Source organism: Nicotiana attenuata, unplaced genomic scaffold (genome assembly GCF_001879085.1).
Source record: "Nicotiana attenuata strain UT unplaced genomic scaffold, NIATTr2, whole genome shotgun sequence".
NCBI lineage: Eukaryota > Viridiplantae > Streptophyta > Magnoliopsida > Solanales > Solanaceae > Nicotiana > Nicotiana attenuata.
This window is the reverse complement of record NW_017671775.1, coordinates 37,864-49,591: the sequence shown is the minus strand read 5'-3', so window position 1 is coordinate 49,591 and position 11,728 is coordinate 37,864. Positions and strand designations below refer to the sequence as shown.

The 11,728-nt window shown below is 37.4% G+C and overlaps 1 protein-coding gene across 1 annotated transcript; it reads left to right on the top strand.

The window, feature by feature from the left end:
- The first annotated feature begins 414 nt into the window (after positions 1-414).
- On the top strand, positions 415-7,639 carry LOC109210153 (importin subunit alpha-4). Its single transcript, XM_019373528.1, has 10 exons — positions 415-790; positions 2,180-2,276; positions 2,362-2,453; positions 2,554-2,685; positions 3,883-4,068; positions 4,190-4,353; positions 4,512-4,590; positions 4,985-5,113; positions 6,358-6,485; positions 6,991-7,639. The coding sequence occupies exons 1-10, from the start codon at positions 581-583 to the stop codon at positions 7,367-7,369; spliced, it is 1,596 nt and encodes a 531-aa protein (XP_019229073.1). The 5' UTR covers positions 415-580; the 3' UTR covers positions 7,370-7,639.
- Positions 7,640-11,728: the final 4,089 nt, after the last annotated feature.

The following is an 11,728-nucleotide window of genomic DNA, read 5'->3' as shown; positions in this document are numbered from 1 at the left end:
AAAGAAATCTGTAGGAGTAATTCGTGCAAGGCAAAAATCACATGCTCACATTGGGTTTTCTCTTAGTTAAGGTTTTAACGAGGCACATTATCTGGTTGAATAGACATTCAGGGGGAGTGTTATAAATAAAATTTTATTTATGGTGAATGTCTATATTTAGAAAGATTCTAGGGTTTATTACTTGGTGGCTAAGTCACTCTCTCCCTATAAATAAAGGGTTCTATTCAATTATAATTCATCCCAAATCAATAAAAATTCTCTCTCTACTTTTCTCTGCAATACTATTCTTCTTCTTTTATTGTTTCATAACAGCCTGTTATTTTTTTCCTTAACGTGTCTTAAAAGCAAAAACAAAGAATAACCCAAAGTGAGTTTCACAACCCATTCCTACTGACCCCCGTACTGTCTATTGCCTTTTATATTCTTCAAAATCTCACCCCCTCAAAAGATTTTCTCTTCCCCTCTCTCTCTCTCTTAATCTCACTTTTCCAGTTTCCACTTTCTTTCTTCTTCCAAATTTCCACTGAGAGGGAGAGGGAGAGTCATTATTATCCCCCAAAACCCCCTCAATTTCAAGAAAATGTCTCTTCGACCCGGCACTCGAACTGAGGTTCGTAAGAAATCTTACAAAATTGGGGTTGATGCAGATGAAGCCCGTAGAAGAAGAGAGGACAATTTAGTGGAGATCAGGAAGAACAAACGCGAAGACAATCTCCTCAAGAAGCGACGTGAGGGCCTTCTTCTTCAGTCCCAACAATTACCTGATGCCCCTGCCGCTATTGAGAAAAGGGTAATGTGTATCTTGAACTCTTAATTGCGATTTTGTGTATACCCTTTTGTGTTTTATGCCACGTAATGTCTAAAAGTTTTGATCTTTGTGATGTCTGATTCTTGATTTTATTGGTTGATTACTTTTGGAGCTAAGAAAAAAGTTTGTATTTTTTGCCTTTTTCTTTTGACTATATACGAGTTGGGTATTGTGATTTTACTGGTTGAGGTGAATTAAGTTGACACCACTTACTAATCCATCTTTTCTTTATGTGTTATTATTGAGATCGTGCTTGTTTGCTTGGAATATTTTAGCAATAAGCAAGAGAAATGCCAGATATTTGGACTTTGATGATTCTTTTTCTTGGTACTACAGAGAATTATGTGTGGACTTGCTTACAGTACTTCTTTAGAGCTATGCAGCCCTTGATTACCAGTGGGATCAATATTCGGCTCCTTATGATCATATACTTGAACAAATTTGACTAGTAGTCTAGAAAAAGCTGTAGCATGTTCTTTTTGTGTAAAGAGAAAATGCTAGTATGTATAGGTCATCAGGACAAGTTATAATTGATTGTATGTTGTTTTGCACGATCCTAGTATTTACAAAATGAAATTATCTCTTGATTTTATTAATTTTTTTAGTGTTTGCCAAATTTCAATATGCTGATCAAATTGTTGGAGTGGTAGACCAAGTACGATGGTGGAAGGGAGCGCTAGCAAGACTTAGACAGAGATAAAGAATGTTGCCATACTACAATCAAGGACTTAAAATATGAGCATACAATATCGAACACAAAAATATCTATGTAGAGAATTTAGTTACAATTTCCAGCATATTATCGATAGAACCACGATCTTAGCACATTATATCAGTACAGACGTGAATTTCGATTGAAAACCTAGCTTCAGATTTCAGTAAAGAATGATTTTCAAAAAAAGATTTCAGTAAATAATGCCACATCATGACGAGGAAAAATAATCGAGTAACTGTAGAATGAATATATCAGAAGCATAAAATGAGAGATGATAAGCGCAAACAGAAATGTATTATTTGGCAAGTTTGGTTCTTGAAATTAAGAAGAGGAACGGAAATCAGTAAGTCCTTTGGGCTTACACACTATGCTGAACGGTTGAAAAGGTTAAATCATTTAACCTTTTCTTTAATGTAAAAGGTGGCATTAGTTTTATAAGGAAACACCATATCATGCTGTGAATGCTTTGACGACTGTGGATTCTTGAAACACGTTAAAGGTTACAGATAATTATCTATGGAATTGTCAAACGTTTAGAATAAGGACAGGTGGAATGTATTTGAGAGATTAAAGATGGTACTCTCGTCCTTTCCTTTCCCTGATCTTTTTACTATAATCTCGGTCCACCTCTAACATTTTTTTGTGTTTTCTGACAGCTGGAAAGTATTCCTCTTATGGTCCAAGGAGTATGGTCAGAAGATCCTGCAGCACAAGTTGAAGCAACAACACATTTCAGGAAGCTCTTATCGATTGGTATTTATTTGTTCCGCTGTTTTTGGCTTTTTTTTTCTTTTTCTTAATTCGCCTTTGCGATTGACTATAGTTTTGTTAACTGTAGAGCGTTGCCCTCCAATTGATGAGGTGATCAAGGCTGGAGTTGTCCCTCGATTTGTAGAATTCCTCGGACGGCATGACCTACCTCAGCTTCAAGTAATGTGTTATTTATAGTTCCTTCTTTTCCTGTTATGTTGTGTTTCCTCAAGATGCAGCAACAATATTACGTTTGCCTTGATCTTTCCTGTGCCTGCAGTTTGAAGCTGCCTGGGCATTGACAAATGTTGCATCTGGAACATCGGAACATACTCGCATCGTGATTGACCATGGAGCTGTTCCAAAGTTTGTACAACTTCTTAGCTCAGCCAGTGATGATGTCCGTGAACAGGTAATTGTTTTGTTATTTTATACTATTATTTTAACCTTTGCACCCGATCTCTCACGTGAACTTCAATATTCTCCTGGTGTGCTTTAAAGTTTAAAACTATGTCACCCATTATGCAGATCACTTCGGTTTGTGGAACATGAATGACTTTGCAATTTGTTATCTAACCTAAAGGCTAAAACATAATTCAGTATGGAGAGCTTCTTTAAGTTATGCTTCTAGAAACCTTGAGAAGACAGGACAATCATATACATTAATCATTTCTTCATAATTCTACAATTTTAAGCAAAATCAAGTCTAAAGTAAGAAATGATTGTTTTCCTTAATTTTTCCTTGTTCATACCAGTGGTATTGGTGTGCTATGTAGTGGTAGTCTTGTATCTTCTTATTCTTATATTTCTGTGTTATCACTTGTTGTTTTGTTTTGTTGACTTCGATTTTTTGATTGGCCTGTTGGGGTTACTACTTGTTGTTACTCCTTTCTTCTTATTTTGCCTGAGCTGAGGGTCTATCGGAAATAACCTCTCTATCTTTTCAAGGTAGGGTTAAGGTCTGCGTACACACTACCCTCCCCAGACCCCACTTGTGGGACTACACTGGGTTTGTTGTTGTTGTTGTTGTTGTTGTTTTTTACTTGCATGTCCTGATTAAAAAAATATAATCTGATTTCCTTAAGTGCAGTTGGATTTAGAGAGAAAGAAAAGTTATGGAGATGTAAAAATAAAGGATAATAAAAATGGATAACTAAATTTAATGTACCAAGTAGCCAGTGCACCGCAACTGTGGGATCCATTTTGCACAAGGGATTAGTGAGTTGTGGTAGCTTTGTTTTCAAGGAGCTTGATACTAAGTGAAAGCCTAGCAGTATTGATTGTTGTATAAATGTAGGAGGTTTGCAAAATTCCCAGATATTGCTTCTGTAATTTCTGTATGTGATGCGCTGTTTTCAAGGAGCTTGATACTAAGTGAAAGCCTAGCGGTATTGATTGTTGTATAAATGTAGGAGGTTTGCTGAATTCCCAGGTGTTGTTTTTCTGTAATTTCTGTACGTGATTCTCTGTTTTCTTCAAAGAGTTGTGATGTCCAAACTTCTAAAAACGTGCAAGTCCCTTGACTAAAAAGACATAAGAGTTTAATACTTGTTGGTTCTTTCTAATACTTTGGGCAACAATTCTATTGTAACACCAATTTACTAAACAGGCAGTCTGGGCTTTGGGCAATGTTGCTGGCGATTCCCCAAGTTGTAGAGATCTCGTTCTAAGTCAGGGTGCACTGATGCCATTGCTAGCTCAGCTGAATGAACACTCAAAGCTTTCAATGCTAAGAAACGCGACATGGACTCTCTCTAACTTTTGTCGAGGCAAACCACCAACACCATTTGAGGCGGTAAGTGGACTTGGATTATTTCTAATGAAAGCATTTTTGTGTTTTATAATATTGTTCCAGATGTACATAGATACTTAAAGTTTTATTTCAGTAAATAATTGCCTGACAGTGTATTTTATAGGTCAAACCTGCATTGCCTGTTCTTCAACAACTTATCCACATGAATGATGAAGAAGTCTTGACAGATGCTTGTTGGGCCCTTTCTTATTTATCTGATGGCCCAAATGATAAGATTCAGGCTGTAATTGAGGCAGGTGTCTGTCCACGACTTGTGGAGCTTCTTCGGTATGTTCCAACTTCCTCTACAATCATTGTTTTTAGTCTGCATACATGCTTTTAGGGAGTTGGATATCGCTCTCTGACATCCAACTTCATGCTTGCATTATCATAAAAATCCACCTGATTTGACGCTAACTTTGGCTTTTTCACACTTGCTTATGAAGTCATCCGTCGCCTACAGTTCTCATTCCTGCTCTCCGGACCGCGGGAAATATTGTCACTGGTGATGATGCTCAAACACAGGTACGGCTGCTTCATCTTCTGGGTGAATCAATGTTCTGATATTACCTTTATCGTGTTTAAATTATCTTTGCACTTTGTCTTTCAGGTTACTGTATCTCCACATCAAAAATATAAATGATATGAAACTGTTGTACGGTTGATTATGTTATCCCAGTTTAGCATGTGAATCTGTTTATTGAGCACAAGTTACTGAGTAACACTGCCAATATTTTTATCATGTCTCTTTATCTTTCAGGATGAAGTTGTATAGATTCCTCATAATTAGGAAATTGAAAAATTCTTCTAATATCACCTCCACTTCTACTTGAATAAGGATTTAAGCGTTTAACAAGTGTTTTTCTCCTCTCTTTCTTTTGCTCTATTTTCGCATGACTAATTGCTTTATATATTTCAGTATGTAATTGACAACCAAGTGTTGCCATGTCTGTGTCAATTGTTAACTCAAAATCACAAGAAAAGCATCAAGAAGGAGGCGTGTTGGACAATCTCTAATATCACTGCTGGAAACAAAGCCCAAATACAGGTGTGTCTCCGTTCCAGTTAAGCTCTGTTGTGTTCTGATTTAATTAGTCTGTTTAAGGAAATGAAGGCAGTGTATTCCGGAAGCTTGTAGCTTTGATCCCGATAAATGCTTCGATCCCCCTTGAGAACAATTTCAGTTTGCATTTTTTGACTAATATGGGATGGAAGAAATAAGTAAATCATAGAAAAGCAAAAGAGATGTAAGAAGTATAAAAGAAACCAAGTGAAACGGATAAAGAGGATTCATGAAGCCAACCCTGACTACTTTGGAACTAGGCATGGTGGTGTAAAGAGAAGTTCCTTGTGGGTATAGGTAGTTGAGACTATTGCTAGATTGACTGTGATTAAGTCAGTGTTATCAAATGTAAAATATGTAGAATACACCAGGGTTTCTGGGACTTTGTAGTGTCCCAAATTGGTTGAAGGAGCGGGCTGGCATAACTATAATATGGAATTTAGTGAAAAGAAAATGCAAACTAAGACTATATATATAAAGGAATTGTCATTGAGGATATGTACGAAAGGAGCTCTTACAAGTGTTAGAACAATAGGAGATACAATAGGGTTCCGTAGAACAATAGGAGATACAATAGGGTTCCCCATAATCTTGGGTGTAATTCCCATAATACCATGTGGGTTTACAAGAGGGACCTACATCTAGCACGTATTTGTTAACCTTAGTTAACGTATTTGTTAACCTTAGTTATGGATGAACTCACTAATCGTACACAGGATGAGCTTCAATGCTTTATGCTATTTGCAAACTATTTGTGTTAATTGATGAAACTAGTGAGGATTATCAACCAAAATATTGAACTATAAAGAAACACTTTAGACACTAAGGTTTTAGGATAAGTAGAAATAATATATGCACGTCAAGTTTAGCCAATAGAAGAATAGTGAAATTGACGTGAGACTATACGGAATTTTGCTACTTAAATATACCAAATTCAGATATTTAGGCTCAGCTTCTTGGAGAAGGGTATGATAGATGAAGATGCAACACCTAGAATTAAAATAGGATGGTTGAGATGGAGAAGTGCTGCTGGAGTGAGATGCTATATGAAGAACCAATTTATTTCATTGAGAAGCTCACTTCCTTTTCGTCAATTTTTTTTTTCAGATTTCTTTTTTCCCCTTTCAGGGATGAAAGGAATTCATTCAGGAAGTTCTCTTTATCTTCTTTTCCTTTATATGACGTCTTGATATTAATGCACTTACACTTGTTTATTTCCTTCTAAACAGGCTGTTATTGAGGCAAATATTATTCCTCCCTTGGTTCACCTATTGCAAAGTGCAGAATTTGACATTAAGAAGGAGGCGGCATGGGCTATCTCAAATGCTACCTCTGGAGGATCTTATGACCAGATTAGGTTTGTTCTGTTTCTGTATATTCTCTGGGAGTGTGCATTAATTGAACTATTTGTCTAATATGATCTATGATCCCATCATCATCCTCTTGTAACCCGTGCCATTATGAGTTTTCAAGTAAAGAACTATTCGTGAAGCTTAAGCAAAATTAACAGCAAATTTCTCCTCTTATTTGATGATAAATGATGATCAGATGACTGCTCATGGAGTCTTTGCCCCTTGTAGGCATTTTGTTGGAGTATTATCTGATGGTAAAGTATGCAAAGTTCCTGGTTTGAAACACGAACCGATAATTAATGAATGCTTGTTCTACTCATTATCTTGGCACGTTAGAGGGTTTAACCTTTTAAGGGAATAGCTATTAGGTTTTTGAATGAGCAAATTGTGGGTTACTGTGCAACTGTGAAAAGATGAACATTTCAATTACAAGAGTTGAAAGTGTTAACATTCTTATTTCAAATAAGTGGAGGGGCCAATAATGGGATCTGTTTGTGTATCCTATTGCAGATTCTTGGCAAGTCAAGGTTGCATTAAGCCACTATGCGATCTCCTGATATGTCCAGATCCTAGAATCGTTACAGTATGCTTGGAGGGGCTCGAGAATATATTAAAGGTGGGCGAGGTGGACAAAGAAGCTGGCATGAATGGTGGAATTAATTTATATGCACAAATGATCGATGAATGTGATGGATTGGACAAGATCGAGAATCTCCAAACTCATGACAACAACGAGATCTATGAGAAGGCCGTAAAGATCTTGGAGAAATACTGGGCTGAAGAAGATGAAGAGCAAATTCTCCCCGATGGCGTTGATGGGAATCAGCAAGGTTTCCAATTCGGAAACAGCCAGCCTAATGTTCCTGCAGGTGGATTCAAGTTTGGGTAGAAAGATTATAGCGAGTATGCTTTGTTTTATAGAACTCTTCACTCGTGGAGCACAATTTTAGGCAATGTAATCGGATTTTCTTGTTGCCAAGGGTCAGGGTTTTTGGTCTGGCACAAAGGCCTTTTGAATTATTCGTGAAATTTGCTGAAAAATGTAATGTTTTAGTTTGTTTTTTTCTATATTTTTCGTTGTACTTTCAACATCACGTTTCAAAAGCTGTTTCTTTAACTGGGTTTTTTATGTGAGGTACAGGATATTTTTATACTTAAATGGGTGATATGTGGTTATATTTTGCTTAAGAATAACTGTTCACTATCACTATCATTCTAATGTAGTGTCAATATCAGCGTCATTTTTGGCTGTGTCGAGCGATGATTGCGACTAAAAGCACACTTGTACCAGCACACTAAGGCTCTTCAAAGCATTAAGAATTCAGAAAATATATTAAAAAGATCATCCTTTTTACAAAATACTCTAAGGGACATATTAACAAAATTACGCTGACACATCAACGTAAAAAGATAGTATTTATAACTTAAATACAAATTTCATACAACGATCGTATATTATACAACTAATTTTCATCTTTCATACAACACTCAAATAAAATAACCATATTGGTTACCCTCAAAAGTGAGTGACAATTAAATTTATACGCGGTTTAAAGGATATGTGATTTAATTCAATACGAATGATTAACCATATTGGTTACCCTCAAAAGTGAGTGACAATTAAATTTATACGCGGTTTAAAGGATATGTGATTTAATTCAATACGAATGATTAAGAACAACAGGTAAATAAGTCAGAGATAAAATAAATGATCAAACCAATCGCAATGTGATGATCAAGCCTGATCTTTGAACAGTGGAATTTGTCCGACCGAACCCTCGATAAAAGCTCGGTCGCGAATAAATAATAGAACAAATGAAGAACACCTTGAACAATAGTTAACAGACAAAAATAAACTTTTTGTTTGCTTTCATTCGCGTGTAACACTGTGTGTAAATAAAAGAAATCTTTCCCTTTATATAGTAGGGGAATGTCACGCGGAATTCCCACCGTCGGGACCGTGAATGGCGCCTAACATTCCATTTGCTAGGCAAGCCAACGTTAGAAGATTTTTAAGACAAACCTTACTCAATTCAACAAATAACAATAAATAAGCTAAAGTGAAATACAACAAGTGCGGAATAATGTACTAACTTCATCATTTACTACTACCCGGATCTGGTATCACAATTCACGAACATTGTAGGATTTACTACAAGTAAAAGGCTGAAAGAAATACAACTGTTTGAACGAAAGAAACAGTAAAGCAGGAGAGATAGACGGGGACTTCAAGGTCTGTGAGCGCCAACAGATCTACCTTGAGTCTCCGGTGGTCCAGTCCGAGCTGTTATGCCTCTCGATCATCTGGGACCAATACCAAAATCTGCACAGGAAGTGCAGAGTGCAGTATCAGTATAACCGACCCCATGTACTGGTAAGTGTCGAGCCTAACCTTGGCGAAGTAGTGACGAGGCTAAGACAAGACACCCATAAATAAACCTGTGCAATTTAACAGTATATGTACTAATAACAGCGATGAAAGAACGAGACAAGTAATATCGTGAAGGGGACATGCTGAGGGGATCACAAGATAAAGAATCACGGTAGTAATAAGAACTTGATCAACCGATGTACCTTGAACAAATAAACAAGTAAGCCCAGTAAAAGAAAATGCACGGCATCACCCTTCGTGCTTTTACTCTCAATGTCACCATATGAATCAATAGATATGGCATGGCATCACCCTTCGTGCATTAACTCTCTCATAACATGGCACGGCATCACCCTTCGTGCATTAACACTCACAATATGGTACAACATCACCCTTCGTGCATTAACGCTCACAAAACATGATACGACATCACCCTTCGTGCATTAACACTCTCCCTCACCAAAACAATGAACAGTAACAACAGGGAGATTGAAATAACAAGAACAAGCCTTACTTCAACATTTGGTTCCACAATACCAATCTCAACATTGAGCCAATACTCAATCAATACCACAGTCCGTAAACATGATAAGAATAATCAACATAACGATTATCTAGTCTAAGCATGGATAATATGATCAAGGAAAGCAGCAATTACAAGAATAAGACCCACTCGCTTGCTATGACTTGTCAACAACGCATAGGTACTCGTCACCTCACCTATACGTTGTACCCAACATTCAAACACGTAGCAAATAGGAAAATAAGACCTAATCCCTCAAGCCAAAGTTAACCACGACACTTACCTCGCTCCAACTGCCAAACTCAATGCTCAACCACGACTTTTCCCTTCAAACAAGCCTCCGGACCTATAGAATCTAGCAAATTACCAACGAAACGATTCAAATAAAGCCTTAGGAACTACCCATGATTGCAAAGAATTCAATTTAGGCCATTATTGAAAAAGTCAACAAAAGTCAACACCCGGGCCCGCTTGGTCCAAACCCGAAATTCAGACCAAAATCCGATTACACATCCACCCTCGAGCCCGGTTATGTAATTTGTTTTGGAATCCGACCTCAATTGGAGGTCTAGATCCACAATTTATCAAATCCCTAGTTTCTACCCCAAAACCCCCAATTCCACCATGAAAATCTTAGATTTTAGGTTGAAATCTTGTAAAATGTAATGAAATATTGAAAGAAACTAGTTTAGAATCACATACCAAAGATTTGGGGAAGAAAAGTTCTTTGGAAAATCGCCTTTAAGGTTTTAGGTTTTGAAAAATTGAAGAATGGTAGAAAAATTCCGTCTAAGTCATATTTACCCAGCTGCAGATATCGCAAATGCGACCTGGGCTTCACAAATGCGAAGCCTGCAAATGCGAAGTAACCATCGCAAATGCGAAGCCCTTCACACCTATGCTGTATTCACAAATGCGAAGACTGGTTCCTAAATGCGAACTCTAGTGGGACCGCAAATGCGACACAATTGTCGCAAATGCGAAGAATGCCTTCCCCAGACCCATATCGCAAATGCGAAGAATATTTTGCAAATGCGAACCTGTGTGGCCCAGCTTCTCTTCACATTTGCGATAAGAAGCTCGCAAATGCGAACCCCTCAGAGGTCGCAAATGTGATGCTTGATCTCGCAAATGCGAGATCAGAGGCCTGCAACAAGATCAGATACACCAGCAAAATCTCCAAGTCAAATTTCACTCCGCAGCCTATCTGAAACTCAGTCGAGCCCTCGGGGTTCTAAACCAAAAGTGCACACTAGTCTAAAAACATCATACGAACTTGCTCGCGCGATCAAATCACCAAAATAACACCTAGAACTACGAATTGAACACCAAATCAAATGAAATTTTCAAGAAAACTTTGAAACTTCTAATTTCTCAACCGGACATCCGAATCACGTCAAACCAACTCCGTTTCTCACCAAATTTTACATACAAGTCATAAATATGGTATTGGACCTATACCGAGTTCCGAAACCAAAATACAGACCCGATATCCAAAAAGTCAAACCTTGGTCATACATTTGCATTTCATTAAGCCTTAAACTTTCAAATTTCAACAAAGTTCGATATCTCAGGCTAGGGACTTCCGATTTCGATTCCGGACATACGCCAAGTCCCAAATCACGATACGGACGCACTGGGATCATCAAAACACGACTTTGGGTATGTTTACCAAAAATGTTGACCGAAGTCAACTCAAATGAAGTTTTTAGGCAAAATTTCTTATTCTTATCAACTTTTAACATAAAAAGCTTTTCGGAAATATGTCCGGACTACGCACGCAAATCAAGAAGGGTAAAAATGAGATTTTTAAGGCTTAAAAGCACAGAATTGAGTTCTATAACATAAGATGACCTTTCGGATCATCACAGGAAATTTTAGTCCTAGTACAAGTCTAAATAATATAAAAATCTCTTTTTCCGATATATGTCGATATGCAGTTGATACTGGACGGGATTCGCGTCATATATCCGGTTAATGGCAAATATTACGGCCCTCTACTCGCCATGTATAATCGTTCTCCGCATTTCCCGAGGTTCAGAAGCTATACTTGGTCTAGGTTCGTCACTTCACCGTGCCCGATCTCGGACATATTGTTCATTTCTTCCGGGTTTCGATATGAGAGGTTCTTGGGCCTCAACTATAATCATGTCGAGCCGTGCTTCCCCTTTGTTTCCTCACCGGGGAAAACTCTGCCCCCGATTTTACCGGTACACAAATATAACTGCAACAGTATACAATTTAAATATAATTTACATACCACTATAATACAACTTTGATACAATTTCGTAAGTATATTGTATGTCATGTGTTTTTCTTCTTCGAGTTTCAATCTAAAATTTAGCCAAAATCAA